This window comes from Manis javanica, chromosome 6 (assembly GCF_040802235.1).
Source record: "Manis javanica isolate MJ-LG chromosome 6, MJ_LKY, whole genome shotgun sequence".
In the NCBI taxonomy this organism is placed as follows: domain Eukaryota; kingdom Metazoa; phylum Chordata; class Mammalia; order Pholidota; family Manidae; genus Manis; species Manis javanica.
Window position 1 is genome coordinate 91,371,737 of NC_133161.1, and position 19,989 is coordinate 91,391,725.

The 19,989-nt window shown below is 44.3% G+C and overlaps 1 protein-coding gene and 1 long non-coding RNA gene across 2 annotated transcripts in view; both read left to right on the forward strand.

Annotated features, from left to right (window-relative positions):
• DLD (dihydrolipoamide dehydrogenase) overlaps positions 1 to 19,989 on the forward strand; it is a 64,114-nt gene that overhangs the window by 23,558 nt on the left and 20,567 nt on the right. The window contains exons 3-4 of the mRNA XM_073239030.1: positions 19,330 to 19,409; positions 19,837 to 19,905. Of these exons, the coding sequence (XP_073095131.1) occupies positions 19,330 to 19,409; positions 19,837 to 19,905 (149 nt within the window). The remainder of the gene's footprint in view (positions 1 to 19,329; positions 19,410 to 19,836; positions 19,906 to 19,989) is intronic.
• On the forward strand, positions 1,785 to 17,611 carry LOC140849945 (uncharacterized). The gene is made up of 2 exons (XR_012132401.1): positions 1,785 to 9,959; positions 17,039 to 17,611. It is a non-coding gene; the product is annotated as an uncharacterized lncRNA (long non-coding RNA).

The following is a 19,989-nucleotide window of genomic DNA, read 5'->3' on the forward strand; positions in this document are numbered from 1 at the left end:
GTCTTGGTGTTGTCCTCCTTGGATCCTTTCTGTTGGGGGTTCTGTATAATTCCATGGTCTGTTCGATTATTTCCTCCCCCAGTTTGGGGAAGTTTTCAGCAATTATTTCTTCAAAGACACTTTCTATCCCTTTTCCTCTTTCTTCCTCTTCTGGTATCCCTATAATACGAATGTTTTTCCTTTTGTATTGGTCACATATTTCTCTTAGTGTTGTTTCATTCCTGGAGATCCTTTTATCTCTCTCTATGTCAGCTTCTATACGTTCCTGTTCTCTGGCTTCTATTCCTTCAATGGCCTCTTGCATCTTATCCATTCTGCTTATAAATCCTTCCAGGGATTGTTTCACTTCTGTGATCTCTTTCCTGACATCTGTGATCTCCTTCCGGACTTCATCCCACTGCTCTTGCATTTTTCTCTGCATCTCATCCCACTGCTCTTGCATTTTTCTCTGCATCTCATCCCATTGCTCTTGCATTTTTTTCTGCATCTCTGTCAGCATGTTCATGATTTTTATTTTGAATTCTTTTTCAGGAGGACTAGTTAGGTCTGTCTCCTTCTCAGGTGTTGTCTCTGTGATCTTTGTCTGCCTGTAGTTTTGCCTTTTCATGGTGATAGAGATAGTTTGCAGAGCTGGTACAAGTGACCGCTGGAAGAGCTTCCCTTCTTGTTGGTTTGTAGCCTTTTCCTGGGAGAATAGCGACCTCTAGTGGCTTGTGCTGGGCAGCTGTGTGCAGACAGGGCTTCTGCTTCCTGCCCAGTTGCTTTGGGGTTTATCTCCGCTGTTGCTGTGGGCTTGGCCTGGCTGGGGCTGTTCCTCCAAAATGGTGGAGCCCCGTTGGAGGGGGAGCAGCCAGGAGACTATTTATCTCCGTAAGGGGCCTCTGTGCTCCCTGCTGCCCAGGGGGTTAGAGTGCCCAGAGATCCCCAGATTCCCTGCTTCTGGTCTAAGTGACCTGTCCTGCCCCTTTAAGATTTCCAAAAAGCACTCTCCAAACCAAAACAACAACAGCAACAATGAGAGAGGGAACAGAAAGAAAGAGAAAAAAAAAAAAGGAAAAAAAAGGAAAAAACAAGCGATTTTTTTTTTTTTTTTTGTCCTCAGGTGCCGGTTCCAGGCACCCGCTCACTGGTCCTGCTGCCCTGTCTCCCTAGCACCAGGGTCCCTGTCCTTTCAAGGCTTCCAAAAAGCACCCACCCACCGGTCCGGCAGGGAAGGAACGCTCAATATTCTTTGTCCTCAGGCACTGGTCCCACGCACCCGCTCACCAGTCCCGCTGCCCTGCCTCCCTAGCACCGGGGTCCCTGTCCCTTCAAGGCTTCCAAAAAGCACTCGGCAAAAAGAGAGAAAAAAAAGGGGAAAAACGCGCGATTTCTTCCGTCCTCAGGTGCTGGTCTCAGGCACCCACCCACCGGTCCCACAGGGAAAAATGCGGGATATTCTTTGTCCTCAGGTGCCGGTCCCAGGCACCCGCTCACCAGTCCCGCCGCCCTGCCTCCCTAGCACCGGGGTCCCTGTCCCTTTTAGGCTTCCAAAAAGCACTCGCAGAAAAGAGAAAAAAAAAAGGGGAAAAACGCGCGATTTCCTCTGTCCTCAAGTGCCAGTCTCAGGCACCCGCCCACCGGTCCCGCAGGGAAAAACGGGGGATAATCTTTGTCCTCAGGCGCCGGTCCCAGCCACCCGCTCACCAGTCCCGCCACCGTGCCTCCCTAGCACTGGGGTCCCCGTCCCTTCAAGGCTTCCAAAAAGCGCTCGCCCAAAAGAGAAAAAAAAAAAAAAAGCTGAAAAACGCGCGACCTCCTCCGTCCTCAGGCACCGGTCTCAGGCACCCGCCCCCAGGTCTCGCAGGGAGAAACGCGGGATATTGTTTGTCCTCCGGCGCCGTTCCCAGGCACCTCCTCACCGGTCCCGCCACCCTGCCTCCCCAGCAACGGGGGCCCGTCCCTCTAAGGCTTCCAAAAAGCGCTCGCCAAAAAAAAAACTGCTCCGGTTTCTCTCCACCGGCCGGGAGCCGGGGGGAGGGGCGCTCGGGTCCCGCCGGGCTGGGGCTTGTATCTTACCCCCTTCACAAGGCGCTGGGTTCTTGCAGGTGTGGATGTGGTCTGGATGTTGTCCTGTGTCCTGTGGTCTCTATTTTAGGAAGATTTTTCTTTGTTATATTTTCATAGCTCTATGTGTTTTTGGGAGGAGATTTCCACTGCTCTACTCACGCCGCCATCTTGGCTCCGCCTCTCCACCCATTTTTTAATAGGGTTATTTGCTCTTTGGGTGTTGAGGCGTGTGAGTGCTTTATATATTTTGGATGTTAACCCCTTGTCAGATATGTTGTTTACAAATATATTCTCCCATACTGTAGGATGCCTTTTTGTTCTACTGATGGTATCCATTGCTGTACAGAAGCTTTTTAGCTTGATGTAGTCCCATTTGTTCATTTTTGCTTTTGTTTCCCTTGCCTAAGGAGATGTGGTCAGAAAAAGGTTGCTCATGTTTCTATTCAGGAGATCTTTGCCCATGTTTTCTTCAAAGAGCTTTATGGTTTCATGACTTACATTCAGGTCTTTGATCCATTTTGAGTTTACTTTTGTGTATGGGTTTAGACAATAATACAGTTTCAGTCTCTTATATCTAGCTTACCAGTTTTGCCAACATCAGTTTTGAAGAGGCTGTTGTTTCCCCATTGTATGTCCATGGCTCCTTTATCGTATATTAATTGACCATATATGCTTGGGTTTGTATCTGGGCTCTCTATTCTGTTCCATTGGTCTGTGGGTCTGTTCTTGTGCCAGTACCAAATTGTCTTGATTACTGTGGTTTTGTAGTAGAGCTTGAAGTCGGGGAGCGTAGTCCCCCCAGCTTTATTCTTCTTTCTCAGGATTGCACTGCCTATTCTGAGTCTTGTGGTTCCATATGAATTTTAGAACTATTTGTTCTAGTTTGTTGAAGAATGCTGTTGGTATTTTTAGAGGGAGTGCATTGAATCTGTAGATTGCTCTAGGCAGGATGGCCATTTGACAATATTAATTCTTCCTATCCATGAGCATGTATTTCCATTTATTGGTGTCTTCTTTAATTTCTCTCATGAGTGTCTTGTAGTTTTCAGGGTATAGGTCTTTCACCTCCTTGGTTAGATTTATTCCTAGGTAATTTATTCTTTTTGATGCAATTGTGAATGGAATTGTTTTCCTGATTTCTCTTTCTGCTAGTTCATCGTTAGTGTATAGGAATGCAACAGATTTCTGTGTATTAATTTTTTATCCTGCAACTTTGCTGAATTCAGATATTAGATCTAGTAGTTTTGGAGTGGATTCTTTAGGGTTCGTTATGTATAATATCATGTCATCTGCAAACAGGGACAGTTTGACTTCGTCCTTGCTAATCTGGATGCCTTTTATTTCTTTGTGTTATCTGATTGCCGTGGCTAGGACCTCCAGAACTATGTTGAATAAAAGTGGGTAGAGTGGGCATCCTTGAAGAAGAGAGCTAAAGAAAAAGAACCTTTAGATCCTTGCTCCTTTACCCTTTTCCGTGAGGTCTGCTCTTTTCCCCAGATGCATGGAGTCTGTCACAGTCATCTTTCCGGTCGCTCTTACAGGGTTCATTGTATTTGCTGTATTTTCATATTATATGTAGTTTTGGGAGGAAGTTTCTGTCTCACTTCTCATGCCACCATCTTTAATCTCACTACCAGAGTATTTTTTTTTTAATTTTTTAATTCATTTTGTTATCATTAATCTACAATTGCATGAAGAACATTATGCTTACTAGACTCTCCCCTTCACCAAGTCCCCCCCTACAAACCCTATTACAGTCACTGTCCATCAGCATTGTAAGATGCTGTAGACTCACTACTTGTCTTCTCTGTGTTGCACATCCCTCCCTATGCCCCCTCCACATTATGCATGCTAATCGTAAGGCCCCCCTTTTTCTTCCCCGCCCTTCTCCCTCCCTTCCCACCCCTCCTGCCCAGTCCCTTTCCCTTTTGTAACTGTTAGTCCATTCTTGGGTTCTGTGATTCTGCTGCTGTTTTGTTCCTTCAGTTTTTTTTTGTTCTTATACTCCAAATATGAGTGAAATCATTTGGTACTTGTCTTTCTCCACCTAGCTTATTTCACTGAGCCTAATACCCTCTAGCTTCATCCATGTTTTTTGCAAATTGTAGGATTTGTTTCCTTCTTATGGCTGAATAATATTCCATTGTGTATATGTACCACATCTTCTTTATCCATTCATCTATTGATGGACACTTTGGTTACTTCTATTTCTTGGCTATTGTAAATAGTGCTGTGATAAACACAGGGGTGCATCTGTCTTTTTCAGACTGGGCTGCTGCATTCTTAAGGTAAATTCCTAGAAGTGGGATTCCTGGGTCAAATGGTATTTCTATTTTGAGCTTTTTGAGGAACCTCCATACTGTTTTCCAAAATTGTTGAACTAATTTGCTTTCCCACCAGCAGTGTAGGAGGGTTCCCCTTTCTCCGCAACCTCACCAACATTTGTTGTTGTTTGTCTTTTGGATGGTGGTGATCCTTACTTGTGTGAGGTGATATCTCATTGTGGTTTTAATTTGCATTTCCCTGATGACAAGCGATGTGGAGCATCTTGCCATGTGTCTGTTGGCCATCTGAATTTCTTCTTTGGAGAACTGTCTGTTCAGCTCATCTGCCCATTTTTTAATAGTATTATTTGCTTTTTGTTTGTTGAGGTGTGTGAGCTCCTTATATATTTTGGATGTCAAGCCTTTATCGGATCTGTCATTTATGAATATATTCTCCCATATTGTAGGGTACCTTTTGTTTTATCAATGGTGTCTTTTGCTGTACAGAAGCTTTTCAGCTTGATATAGTCCCACTTGTTCATTTTTGCTTTTGTTTTCCTTGTCCAGGGAGATATGTTCAAGAAGAGGTCACTCATGTTTATGTCTGAGAAGTTTTTGCCTATGTTTTTTTCCAAGAGTTTAATGGTTTCATGACTTACATTCCGGTCTTTGATCCATTTTAATTTCACTTTGTGTATGGGGTTAGACAACGGTCCAGTTTCATTCTCCTACATGTAGCTGTCCAGTTTTGCCAGCACCATCTGTTGAAGAGACTGTCATTTCCCCATTGTATGTCCATGGCTTCTTTATCATATATTAATTGGCCATATATGTTTGGGTTAATGTTTGGAGTCTCTATTCTGTTCCACTGGTCTGTGGCTCTGTACTTGTGGCAGTACCAAATTGTCTTGATTACTGTGGCTTTGTAGTAGAGCTTGAAGTTGGGGAGCAAGATCCCCCCCACTTTATTCTTCCTTCTCAGGATTGCTTTGGCTGTTCGGGGTCTTTGGCGGGTCCATATGAATTTTTGAACTATTTGTTCCAGTTTGTTGAAGAATGTTGTTGGTAATTTGATAGGGATTGCATCGAATCTATATATTGCTTTGGGCAGGATGGCCATTTTGACGATCTTAATTCTTCCTAGCCAGGAGCATGGGATGAGTTTCCATTTGGTAGTGTCCTCTTTAATTTCTCTTAAGAGTGTCTTGTAGTTTTCAGGGTATAGGTCTTTCACTTCCTTGGTTAGGTTTATTCCTAGGTATTTTATTCTTTTTGATGCTATTGTGAATGGAATTGTTTTCCTGATTTCTCTTTCTATTAGTTCATTGTTGGTGTATAGGAAAGCTACAGATTTCTGTGTGTTAATTTTGTATCCTGCAACTCTGCTGAATTCCTGTATTAGTTCTAGTAGTTTTGTAGTGGAGTCTTTAGGGTTTTTTATGTACAATATCATGTCATCTGCAAATAGTGACAGTTTGACTCCTTCTTTACCAATCTGGATTCCTTGTATTTCTTTGTTTTGTCTGATTGCCATGGCTAGAACCTCCAATACCATGTTGAATAACAGTGGGGAGAGTGGGCATCCCTGTCTTGTTCCCGATCTCAGAGGAAAAGCTTTCAGCCTCTCGCTGTTCAGTATGATGTTAGCTGTGGGTTTATCATATATGGCCTTTATTATGTTGAGGTACTTGCCCTCTATGCCCATTTTGTTGAGAGTTTTTATCATGAATGGATGTTGAATTTTGTCAAATGCTTTTTCAGCATCTATGGAGATGATCATGTGGTTTTTGTCCTTCTTTTTGTTAATGTGGTGGATGATGTTGATGGATTTTCGAATGTTGTACCATCCTTGCATTCCTGGAATGAATCCCACTTGGTCATGGTGTATGATCCTTTTGATGTATTTTTGAATTTGGTGTGCTAATATTTAGTTGAGTATTTTTGCATCTACATTCATCAGGGATATTGGTCTGTAGTTTTCTTTTTTGGTGGTGTCTTTGCCTGGTTTTGGTATTAGGGTGATGTTGGCTTTATAGAATGAGTTTGGGAGTATTCCCTCCTCTTCTAATTTTTGGAAAACTTTAAGGAGAATGGGTATTATGTCTTCTCTGTATGTCTGATAAAATTCCGAGGTAAATCCATCTGACCCCGGGGGTTTTATTCTTGAGTAGTTTTTTGATTACCACTTCAATTTCATTGCTGGTAATTGGTCTGTTTAGATTTTCTGTTTCTTTCTGGGTCAGTCTTGGAAGGTTGTATTTTTCTAGGAAGTTGTCCATTTCTCCTAGGTTTTCCAGCTTGTTAGCATATAGGTTTTCATAGTAGTCTCTAATAATTCTTTGTATTTCTGTTGGGTCCGTTGTGATGTTTCCTTTCTCGTTTCTGATTCTGTTGATGTGTGTTGACTCTCTTTTTCTCTTAATAAGTCTGGCTAGAGGCTTATCTATTTTGTTTATTTTCTCGAAGAACCAGCTCTTGGTTTCATTGATTTTTGCTATTGTTTTATTCTTCTCAATTTTGTTTATTTCTTCTCTGATCTTTATTATGTCCCTCCTTCTGCTGACTTTAGACCTCATTTGTTCTTCTTTTTCCAATTATAATAATTGTGACGTTAGATTATTCACTTGGGTTTGTTCTTCCTTCTTTAAATATGCCTGGATTGCTATATACTTTCCTCTTAAGACTGCTTTTGCTGCATCCCACAGAAGTTGGGGCTTTGTATTGATGTTGTCATTTATTTCCATATATTGCTGGATCTCCATTTTAATTTGGTCATTGATCCATTGACTATTTAGGAGTGTGTTGTTAAGCCTCCATGTGTTTGTGAGCCTTTTTGCTTTCTTCGTACAATTTATTTCTAGTTTTATACCTTTGTGGTCTGAAAAGTTGGCTGGTAGAGTTTCAATCTTTTGGAATGTACTGAGGCTCTTTTTGTGGCCTAGTATGTGGTCTATTCTGGAGAATGTTCCATGTGCACTTGAGAAGAATGTGTATCCTGTTGCTCTTGGGTGTAGAGTTCTATAGATGTCTATTAGGTCCATCTGTTCTAGTGTGTTGTTCAGTGTCTCTGTCCTTACTTATTTTCTGTCTGGTGGATCTGTTCTTTGGAGTGAATGGTGTGTTGAAGTCTCCTAAAATGAATGCATTGCATTCTATTTCCTCCTTTAGTTCTGTTAATATTTGTTTCACATATGCTGGTGCTCCTGTGTTGGGTGCATATATATTTATAATGGTTATATCCTCTTGTTGGACTGAGCCCTTTATCGTCATGTAATGTCCTTCTTTATCTCTTGTTACTTTCTTTGTTTTGAAGTCTGTTTTGTCTGATACTAGTACTGCAACACCTGCTTTTTTCTCCCTATTGTTTGCATGGAATATCTTTTTACATCTCTTGACTTTTAGTCTGTGCATGTCTTTGGGTTTGAGGTGAGTCTCTTGTAAGCAGCATATAGATGGGTCTTGTTTTTTTATCCATTCAGTGTCTCTATGTGTTTTGATTACTGCATTCAGTCCATTTACATTTAGGGTGATTATCGATAGGTATGTACTTATTGCCATTTCAGGCTTTAAATTCGTGGTTACCAAAGTTTCCAGGTTACTTTCCTTACTATCTGAGAGTCTAACTTAAGTTACTTAGTATGCTGTTACAAACACAATCTAAAATTCTTTTCTATTTCTCTTCCTTTTTCTTCCTCCTTCATTCTTTATATATTAGGTATCAAATTCTGTACTTTTTGTCTATCTCTTGATTAACTTTGGGGATAGTTAATTTAATTTTGCATTTGCTTCGTAATTAGGTGTTCTACTCTCTTTACTGTGGTTTTATTACCTCTGGTGACAGCTCTTCATCCTTAGGAACACTTCGATCTATAGAGTCCCTCCAAAATAGACTGTAGAGATGGTTTGTGGGAGGTAAATTCTCTCAGCTTTTGCTTATCTGGAAATTATTTAATCCCTCCTTCAAATTTAAATGATAATCTTGCCGGATAAAGTAATCTTGGTTGCAGGCCCTTCTGCTTCATGGCATTAAATACATCATGCTACTCCCTTCTGGTCTGTAAGGTTTCTGCTGTGAAGTCTGATGATAGCCTGATGGGCTTTCCTTTGTATGTGATCTTATTTCTGTCTCTGGCTGCTTTTAACAGTCTCTCCTTATCCTTGATCCTTCCCATTTTAATTACTCTGTGTCTTGGTGTTGTCTTCCTTGGGTCCCTTGTGTTGGGAGGTCTGAGGATCTCCATGGCCTGAGAGACTATCTCCTTCCCCAGATCGGGGAAGTTGTCAGCAACTACCTCCTCAAAGATACTTTCTATCCCTTTCTCTCTCTCTTCTTCTTCTGATATCCCTATAACGAATATTGTTCCACTTGGGTTGGTTACACAGTTCTCTCAATATTCTTTCATTCTTAGAGATCCTTTTATCTCTCTGTGTCTCATCTTCTTTGTATTCCTCTTCTCTAGTTTCTATTTCATTTATTATCTCCACTGTATCCATCATGCTTTTAATACCCTCCATCGTGCTCTTCAACGATTGGATCTCTGACGTGAATTCATTCCTGAGTTCTTGAATGTCTTACCGTACCTCCATTAGAATGTTGATGATTTTTATTTTGAACTCCCTTTCAGGAAGAGTCACGAGGTCCATATCATTTAAATCCTTCTTGGGAGTTGTATTAATAATTTTACTCTGGACGAGGTTCCTTTGGTGTTTCATATTTGTGTATGGTGCCCTCTAGTGTCCAGAAGGCTCTGTTCTGGAGCTGCTCAGCCCCTGAAGCAATGTCGGGGGTCGCAGGGGAGCGGTACTGGTTTCTGAGGGGAGGAAAGAGCTGTGCCCTGTCTCCCGGCTGCTGTGACTGTCTCCACCATCTGAGCCACTGGACTGGTCACGCAGGTATAAGTTTTTGTCCCAGAGCAGCCGGGTGTGGATCCCTGCTTTCCACAAGCGGCCGGAATCCCAGTCTCCCCAGGAACTCTGCCTGTATTAACTTTCCAACCCGGTAGTCATGCGAATCTCATGAACGCACCATGAAATGTAGGTTTGTGCTCCCAGAGCAGATCTCCGGAGCTAGGTATTCAGCAGTCCCAGGCCTTCCACTCCCTCCCTGCTCCGTTTCTCTTCCTCCCTCCGGTGAGCTGGGGTGGGGGAAGAGCTCGGGTCCTGCGGAGCCACAGCTCTGGTACGTTACCCTGTTCGCTAAGGTCTGCTCTTTTCTCCAGGTGTGTGCAGTCTGGCGCCATCCTCTTTCCTGTTGCTCTCCCAGGATTAGTTTTGCCAACTGTATTTTCTAATTGTATCCAGTTTTAGGAGGAAGCCTCTCTGTCTCCTCTCACGCCGCCATCTTTTTTTCCAGAGTATTTTTTTAAAGTATCAACCTGATAGCTTTCCCCTAATATTTTTACTGCCATTGCACAGTGCTATCCAGCTCTCTTTTGCCATTTTTGCTAATTTAGTCATCTTTCTCATGCTATCAGTTTGTATATCCTTTTCAGTTTTTCTTTTTATTCTTTAAGGCCTACGCTAATTTTGTAGAATTTTCCATCAAGTATTCCTAAAATTTATATGTTTCATTTAACTTCTTTTCTATATCCTGATTTTGAAAACTATATATGGGAACCAAACAAATTATTCTGGACAAAGGAGAAGGTGAGTCAAAATCAAGTGTTGTAACATTTGACTTGTGTGCAGCTTTGGTACAGGTGAGAGCTAACCAGTTTTCCCATTTTATTATGAACAAACGCAAACACCTAGAAAAGTTGTAAGAATTTTATAGTAAACCCCTAAGTTCTTCCATTAATATTTTACTGTACTTAACATTATCACATATCCATCCATTTATGTATACATCAATCCAGCTTATTTTTTGGATATATTTAAAAGCAAATTGTAGACATAGGTGTACTTCCTCTAAATACAGGCTTAATGTTGAAGGTTTGTCCCAGATCACACCCTCTTATGTTCTCAGCTGACAAATCTTTGGGTAAAGACTTTTTTCCGCTTCAGTTTTGTGCTTCCTAGCACTTTAGGGGTTTTCTGATGGAGTGTCCATCTAGTACCTTTAGTGAGAGGGGATGTTTATTGAGCTTTTGGTGTTTTCCTAGTTATGAAAAGCTTAAGATCACATAGTAACTTGGGAAATAAAACCTGAGTCTTGGCTTTTCTGTGTCTAAATTCATTCAGTAAACCTTTAAATTTCAGCTAGCAAAGGTGTTAAAAATTCAGCAAAGGAACCGTATTTGTAGCTTGTGAAGGGCCCCCACCAGTAAGATGGCAAGCTTCCGGCTTTTCTTCAGGGTCCTCAGTTCCCGCCGGCGCCACCTGAAGCCCAATCACCTCTCGCTCCCCTCCCAATCCCAGCACCTAGCCAACAGCCACCAGCCCCGTAGAAGTGACACCTCAATCAGTTCATGGCCCTTCCTATATAACCCAGCACCTTTCCCTAATAAAGCGGAACTCTCCGGTGAATTGCTGCTGTGTGTCGCTCCTTTCCTTTCATTGGTGCCGAAACCCGGGAGACGGGACACCCCAACTGGGCCCTGTCTTCCCCCTGACACCAGCAGCAGCTTGCCCTCGTCCTCTTTTTCCGGCGCTGGCTCATCACACTCACCACTCCTCTCTGGCCTTTAGGTAAGTTTTCCCCCCGAAGTGGGCCACTCTTCCCCGAGCTATCACAGTGCCATTGACCGTGATCGTCCGGCAAGGCCCTGACGCTCGGGGATGAGGAGGGAACTCTCCCTGCCTCAGGCCTTCACGGCTGCGGCGGACCCTCAGGCCCCTCCTCCGACAGCCATAAATCCCCACCTCAGGCCTTCACGGCTGCGGCGGACCCTCAGGCCCCTCCTCTGACAGCCATAAATCCCTGCCTCAGGCCTTCACGGCTGCGGCAGACTCTCAGCCCCCCCCCCCCCCAACAGCCATAAGCAAGGTGACTCCTTTGCGGATGAGAATGCTCCCTTTCCCCGCCCCCTCCTCCTTCTGTTCCGTCTGCCGAAATCTGTTCTGTCTGCTGAAAACGCCTAGCGCTAGGTACCTTGTGACTCCAGCACTCTGCCTTCTTAGGGAAGTCTGGGTGATGACCCACACTTCCTAAGAAATTCCGACTCGTATACGAGTTTCCGCAGACCACCAAGGATCATCGGGGACGCCCTTTGTCTCCTTGCTGTCTGCCTCTGGTCCGAGGATTTCTGTTTGTCTTCCCCTGTTTGTCTCCTTCTCTGTCCTTTAACCATGGGAGCCTCCTCATCCATCCCTGAAAGTTCACCTCTTGAATGCCTGCTTAAGCATCTGGCTACCCTATCCCTGACACCTGATATAAAACCAAAACTTCTCCGTAAATACTGCTCCCAAGGTTGGCCGACATACCCCCTAGACAATAACAACCAATGGCCCGCAGGGGGAACTCTTGATCCTAACATCACTCGCGATCTTTTTAATTACTGCCAGCGCCTGAAAAAATGGAAGGAGATTCCCTATATCGAAGCTTTCCGCCGCCTCCTCCCCCCGCCCCCTCCCAAGTTCTCCTAGCCTGCAAGTCGCCGCCCCCGCAGAAGCCTCCCGTTTACTCCCTTCCCCTTCTTCTCCTACAACAGCCCTTCTCCCTTCCTTCCCCACCCTCTCCTCCCCCATCTCACCTCCTCCGCCTTCGTCCACCGCAGATTAAGCCTGAGCCTTTCAGCCCCCCCTTTTAACTAGGTTCCGGGAGCCTCCTCCATCTTTGCCCTCATCACCTATTTCTCCCCTGTTAGGGACCGCCTTTGTCTTCTCATATGTTTGTAGGGAGAATGGGAAAGCACCTTCCCCCATGTCTGAACGCAGCATGGGAAAGCACAAGCTAGAGAACAACCGGTGCAGTCCTTAGAAGTTATCTGTCCACAAAAACATATCTTGTTCTCGAAGACGAGCAAAAACTCCTCACTCTGAAAATAGGGAGACCTTTAAGATGTGTAGAAACACCACCCCTGCTTCTAGCTATGCCCTTCCCCCATTTGCAGATGTGGCAGGAATGGAGAACAAAGAACATTCTGTTTACGCATTCTATAAGCAATTAACTGGAGCCCTGCTGTAGCTCAGTTAGTAGAGCATGGGACTCTTAACCTCAGAGTCATGAATTCAAGCCTAACTAAAGCAGCAGAGGCAAGCAGCTGGGCTGCAGGCTGGCAACACGTGGGTCTCATTCTATCTTTCTTTATTTTCTTTGCCCCCCTTCCGCACTTCAGGACCTGCTTGAATAGGCGCAGCTAGACCACGTCACTCCCCCACAGACTGAGCCAGAACCCTTCAGTCCCCCTCAGACTTGGTCCCGAGAGCCTGCCAAAATTATCGCTCCCCTCCTGGAGGTAGCAGGATCCAAAGGCATTTAAGAGATTTAGCCCAACTAGAGAAATGCCTAGGTTCCTTTTCCACTGATCCCACGACATACATCAGGGAGTTTCAATGGACCCTCCAGTCTTACAACCTCACGCATCATGATATTTTCATGCTCCTGGCCAATACTCTCCTCCCTGAAGAGCGTAGACGAGTTTGGGACTTCGCCCAAACGCACGCTACCGAAACCCACAGGACTGACCCCACCTATCCCCCTGGCCCCACTGCTGTCCCGGAACAAGACCCACACTGAGATTATAACACTGCCATGGGTCTCTGCTCTCGAGATATTTTTGCCTCCTGCTTAATAGCAGGTCTGAAAAAGGCAGCTAGTAAAGTAGTCAATTTTCAAAAACTCCAAGACATAATTCAAAAGAGAGACGAAACCCCCTCCGAGTTCTTAGACAGACTCACTCAAGCCCTATTACAGCATACCAGCCTGGACCCAGAAACACCTGAAGGAAGACATGTCCTTATGACATACTTCCTAGCTCAAAGCTACCCCGACATTAAAGCTAAACTCAAAAAGTTAGAACAGGGCCCTGCTACCCCACAGACTGAGATCCTAACAGTGGCCTTTAAAGTCTTCCATAAGCGGGAGGAGGAGAAAGAACGCCGTAAACAAAAGGCTGATCAGGCCAATTTCCAGATGTTGGCCCAGCTGATAAATCCACAACCTGGGCGCCCCTCTACAAACAAGCCCCACCCCAGGAGCTTGTTTCAAGTGCAGAAAAGAGAGACATTGGTCAAGGGCATGCCCCTCCCCCAGATCTCCTACCACCCCATGCCCCAGATGCCACAAAAAAGGCCACTGGGGGTCTGATTGCCCAACCATCCGAAGGGGAGGCTGGACGAACAAGCCCCATCCTAAGCCCGCCGTAGTGGGGCTGGCAGAAGATTGACGGGGCCCGGGAGCTTCTCGCCCGACCATTTCCATCACCAAACAGGAGCCCAGGGTTACTTTAACAGTAGATAGTCGCCCCATCTCCTTCCTCCTAGATAAAGGAGCCACCTTCTCAGTCTTCCTAGAATACCGGGGCCCTACCACGCCAGCCATTACTCCTATAGTCGGGGTAGGAGGTAAACAGATGTTCCCATTCAAACCCCCCCCCCCCTTTTTATGCACAATCCTAGACAATCCCATACCTTTCTCCCACTCCTTCCTGGTTATGCCCCAGTGTCCCATCCCTTTACTAGGACGAGACATCCTTTCCCTCCTCCACGTTTCCATAACTATATCCACTCCCACAGCCCCCAGTACTCCCTTTCTGATGGCCCTTGTAGCCGACGACCCCCCGCTACCCAATGAAAGCTCCGGTTCCGCCCTCATACACCCTGTAAATCATAGCCAATGACCCCCCTCTACCCAATGAAAGCTCCAGTTCTGCCCTCATACACCCTGTAAATCCCAAAGTTTGGGACATTACAAGCCCCTCCATGGCCCTATGTCCCCCTGCCTCTATCAAATTACGTAACCCCTCTCAGTATATCTGTCAGGCCCAATACCCCCTAACCACTTCAGCCCTCATAGGCCTCCAACCCATCATTCAAGATCTCTTAAACAAAAATTACCTCAGACCCACTCACTCCCCATTAGTACCCCCATATTAGCTGTTAAAAAAACCAACAGATCTTTCCGCCTTGTCTAAGACCTTCGCCTCATCAACATAGCCGTTGTCCCTATCCATCCCTTAGTTCCAAATCCATACAGCTTTTTATCACAGATCCCTGCCTTGGCTTCCCACTTCTCAGTCCTAGATCTCAAAGACCCATTTTTCTATCCCTCTAAACCCCTGCTCCCAAGATTTTTTCATCTTCACCTGGACGGACCCATACACAAGACATTCTGAACAGCTCACTTGGACAGTTTTGCCACAAGGCTTCCGAGATAGTCCCCATATTTTTAGACAAGTCCTAGCTCAGGACCTCAAACAGTTGATGATCACTCCAAGTCCACCTTATTACAATACATAGACAATCTTCTACTCTGCAGTCCCTCTTGAGAACAGTCTCAACTTGACACTGCCTCCCTACTTAACCTTCTAGCTTCCAGAGGTTACCGAGTATTCCCCGTCAAAGCTCAAATCTCTTCCCCTCCTGTCACTTACCTCAGATTCCTTCTATCTCAACAAAGAAAGTCCATTACCTTACACAGAAAATGGCTCCTCTCTGACCTGCCCATTCCAAAACCAAGACAGAAATCCTTTCCTTTCTAGGCCTGGCTAGATATTTTAGAGCGTAGATCCCTAACTTCTCCCTGCACCCTGTTGGCAAGACCCCTGTACGACCTCAGCAAGAGCCCCCCTAAAAAACCATTATCCTCCTCACCCCGACACTCCTTCATTAAGCTCTGTCAAGCCCTTGTGGAAGCCCCAGCTCTCCATCTTCCTGATTTGTCGAAGCCCTTCTCATTATACATTCATGAGAGGTCCAGTCAAGCTCTAGGAGTCCTAGGCCAATATTATGGCCCATCCTTTGCCCCAGTAGCTTATCTCTCCAAGCAATTAGACCCCACAGTTCAGAGATGAGCCCCCTTCCTACGAGCATTGGCCGCTAGACAGCTCTTGCAGAAGGCAGCTCATACATAGATTGACATTCAGGGCGCCCCTTACCATTCTGTCCCCACATCACCTAAAAGATCTCTTAACCTACAAAAGTTTACAGACTCTCCCTCCCTCCAGACTCCTGACCTTACTGTCCTCTTTCCTCCAAAATCTCGTTCACCCCCTGTGACATCCATACTCAAATCATGACTTTTTCCTCCTTTACTGCTCTCTTGCTTTTTCCCTCATTCCTATTGTCTTCCCCGCCACCCCAGCCTCCTTTATATGGTGATTCAAAGTCAGACAGACTTACACACAGCATCAAACAAAAGTTACTGCCCTCATTGCCACACCAGACTGCCCTCTGAAAAGCTGCTCTGAGCCTTTATACCTCCACTTTCCTCCCTCCACCGAAGTGTTCACTAGCAGCTACCCTTATTCTCCCTACCTCTGCTTCCTCTATGACCAAAAACAAGCCTATTGCAGGCGATAGCCAGACACCTACAGGAGATGTCCCTACTGGTCTTGCGCCATTCACTACATGAGTAACTTCCAGTACCCACAGTATTACTCCTCCAACCGTTTCATGAAATATCCCAGCGGCTCATTCTCCTTATCAATCCCATATCCCTGAGACTCTCGATGGGTCGCCTGAGTCACAGCCTCAGTTTACTATGGGGGGGGTCCTCGACCCCCCACGGTACCCTTCATATCTCTCAAAGGTATGTTCCCTCTCATTCTCAGATCTCTCAAGTTGCATCAGATAGCAGACATTCCGAAAAAGTCATTATCCAAACTCTTGACGGCGCCTCTTCATCTTCTTATTCCTCCTACTCTTGGTTACAGCTCATTCAAGACACCACCATCTTTCTCAACCACACCCTCAACACCGCCAATTGTTTCTTGTGCCCATCACTACAGCGCCCACTGCTGGCCGCCTTGCCCCTTAATATTTCCAACTACTCCTTCCATGCAGAAAGACAACCCCTCCGCCCCCTGGCAGACATACCTCTATTGGAACCAGAATACGCAGATAATCTCACCATCCACCACTGTGTAGGCCCAACTCCACCCCCCTCCAGCGCACTTCACTGCCTCTCTATCTACACCCCTACCTCCGGCTCTAAGACTTTTACGCAACCGGGACACTTCTTTTAGTGTAATGGCAGTCTTTTCAACTCACTGCCTCTCAACTCCGATACACCCTGCATTCTCGTCACCCTAATCCCACAGTTAACACTTTACAGCATGGCAGAATTTCTTGAGCTCCAACCTCCCTTGCCCTCGTGCACAAAAAGAGCTGCTTTCCTTCCCATCATGGTCAGTAGCTCTTTGATCACCTCAGCCATTGGGGCAGGGTTTTCGGGAGAAGCCTTGGGTCACTCTCTATGGGCAGTTAGAGATCTCAACGCCAAACTTGAGGGAGCCCTGACATCCACTGCCGATTCCCTAGCCTCTCTCCAAAGACAGGTCACTTCGCTAGCTAAAGTCACCCTTCAAAACCGGCGGGCCCTAGATCTGCTTACAGCCAAGAAGGGCGGCACCTGCGTCTTCCTCCGGGAAGAGTGCTGCTATTACATCAACGAATCCGGCATTGTAGAAACTGACATTACCAAACTCACCGACCTTGCCTCCAGTCTCCACTCTGCTTCCAATTCCAACCCATTCTCTTCAATACTAACAAACCCCCTCCTCACCTAGCTCTGGCCCATTGCAGGCCCCATAATAATCATTCTTCTCACCTGTCTCTTCTTACCCTGTATAATAAAGTTCATCAAATCCCAAGTCAGAAAAATCTCTAATCAAGCTTTCAACCAGCTTTTACTCAGGAACTACCAGCTTCTGGCCACAGAAGATCCCTCACCCTCACGTGACCTCCTCACCACATGCTGAGATGGACCCCTCTCTCCACGGGAAACTGTTCCTGGAAACAGTGGCCGCAGACGCCTGGCTCCTGACACCCATATCCTCTTGGACAACCTTTGGTTACAGGGAACCTTCATTGATTTCCAAACCTGAAGAAGTCCACATCTACTCATCCTTACTGTGGGGAGTCCTATCAATCCTTTCTTCCCAATCCTCCAGCCCTCACTCCCTTCTCCGCCCCTGTTCAGCAGGAAGCAGCCAGAGAGAAAGCAATGTCCACAACCGCATAGAGGAGAAAGGGGGGAATGAAGGGCCCCCACCAGTAAGATGGCAAACTTCCGGCTTCTCTTCGGGGTCCTCAGTTCCCGCCGGCGCCACCTGAAGCCCAATCACCTCTCGCCCCCCTCCCAATCCCAGCACCTAGCCAACAGCCACCAGCCCCGTAGAAGTGACACCTCAATCAATTCATGCCCCTTCCTATATAACCCAGCACCTTTCCCTAATAAAGCGGAACTCTCCGGTGAATTGCTGCTGTGTGTCACTCCTTTCCTTTCAGCTTGTATTTACATTGCTGTGAAATTAAACATTAGAACCCAAATTACAGAATATTGTTTAGGTGACCATTTCGTTCAGGATTTGAAAATAGCAGTACATTTTATTGTATACTTAATTCCAAACTTGATCAGCGAACCAAGCAGTGTGGATGAAAAGCACAGATGATCAGTAAAAATTGAAGCTGTGCTTTTTCATGTATTGGGTAACTCTGATTATCATATGATATAACTAAGGAGAATCAGTACTTTGATTTGATTGGGAAGGATTCTTAGATTTTGTGGATAATTGGGTTGGATAACTTCTTAGTTATTTTCCAACACAGAGGTAGGAAGAGTCTTTTTAGGCCAGCAAAGGGGTTTTGAGTGATGCTAGCACTCTCATCCCCAGGGGGATGTGTTTTGTTGGCAGTGGGGGGAACAAACTTGCCATCTTTGGAGGTCAGAATATAGCTACCATATGGCAAATACTTATGTATGTTTCAAGTACTATGCTAAACTCTTTATATACATTATTTTTCTTCATTACAATCCTGTGAGGTAGGTTTTTTTTTGTCTTTATTTTGTAAATGAGAAAACAGAAGGTGAAGCAGGTTAAATTATGTACCTAAGATCAAAGCTGGCAATTATAAAGCTTGATTGCTGTACTTAGGGATTTTAGTTTTTGGATAGTTGAAATTGAGGAATAGAAGAGTATTGAGTAACAGACCTTTAAAAGTAGACAAAAAGCTTAATTGTGTCTCTGCTCCTTGTTTGCTAGATGACCTTGGGCATGTTAATTAACCTCTCAATTGTTTCTGTCCTTCATAGGATGTTCTGAGAAAGTGTTAGAAACTGCTAAATGCTAGAGTATTTGGGGTTGTAAGAACAGTTGGAGGGGAAGGAGAAGGGAGACTGTCTCTTACCTCTCAAAAGTCATTGCTGCTTTATTGAAGCTGGATTGAGGAGAATGGGAATAATTGGACTTAACTTTTTGCATGTATGTTATAATTATTCCTAAGACTGTTGATTTTCAGTTTTTTGTCTTTATATGACAAAATGTCCAGAATAGCTTATTGCATGTTCTGGTTAGTTTCTTATCTTAGACTATATAAAATTTACCAGTATTCAAATTAAGTTCAAAACATATTTGCCATGTTATTAGGGGAGCTGATTTTTTTCCCCTTGATATGTCAGAAGTTAAGTACTTGAAAAGGGTGTAATCATTGTTAAGTTTATTAAGAGTGCTAAGGCATTATATATGATTACCTTATTTAATCCTAACAGCATTCATTTATGACAGAAAAATGAAGTCACTTGGTCATACAACTAGTAAGTTACAGAGCTGAAGCCAGGTATGTCAGATTCCAAAACTCAGGCCCCCTCCTTCATACATATGTGTCTTCCAGTGTCACAAAATGCCTGTCCATTATCATCAGATAAAATGGTATACAGTTAAGTAAGGTCAGATATAGAACTCGGTTGTATTTCTATATGCCATATGAACAAGTAGAATGTGAAATTTAAAAATATGTGCTGTTTTCACATCAAAGACCATCAAGTACCTAGGAATAAAATAGTACTGTGTAGAAAATGCTGGCTTTTTGTACATTTTTGGAGGTTTAAAATAACAGACTTTTTGTTTTTTAATTTACTGGTTTTGGTCAGTATTAAGCAATCTACTGTTTTTATATCAATTTGTTTCTGTTATAGTTGATGCTGATGTAACAGTGATCGGTTCTGGTCCTGGAGGATATGTTGCTGCTATTAAAGCTGCCCAGTTAGGCTTCAAGGTGAGGCTTAGACTCAGACTAAGGTGTTGGCTCATTTTTATTTGGGAAGAGTTGATTATATTCATGAAATACTTTGCAGGTAAACAGTACTGGTAATAATTTCTTAGTTCTATAAATTGTATTTAAGCCTGAAACTAGTAAAGAGAGGGTTTATTCAGTTGTAGTATCCTCATGAAAAGGAAAGTTGCAGTCTAATATTTTTCCCCTCCCTCAATGCTTTTTGTTTTGGCTTCCAGTCACACTTTGGAAGATACAGTAATTGAATTAAAAGCATGTGTTTGGTAGTGTTAAACAAAAATGTATTTCAGAATAATTCACTTTTGGGTTAGCCTGAGTTTTGTAGAATTAAGACAGATATATTTTGAATTTTAGTGAACCAAAACATTGCAGGTTATGTGCACTCAAGTAATGTTTTCTTTGGTTGTAGACAGTCTGCATTGAGAAAAATGGAACACTGGGTGGAACATGCTTGAATGTTGGTTGTATTCCTTCTAAGGTGAGCATACCTTTGTACAGTGCAAAGATATTTTCATTAGCCACCAGATAGAAGGATGTGTTGAGACTAGAATATTAGACTAAT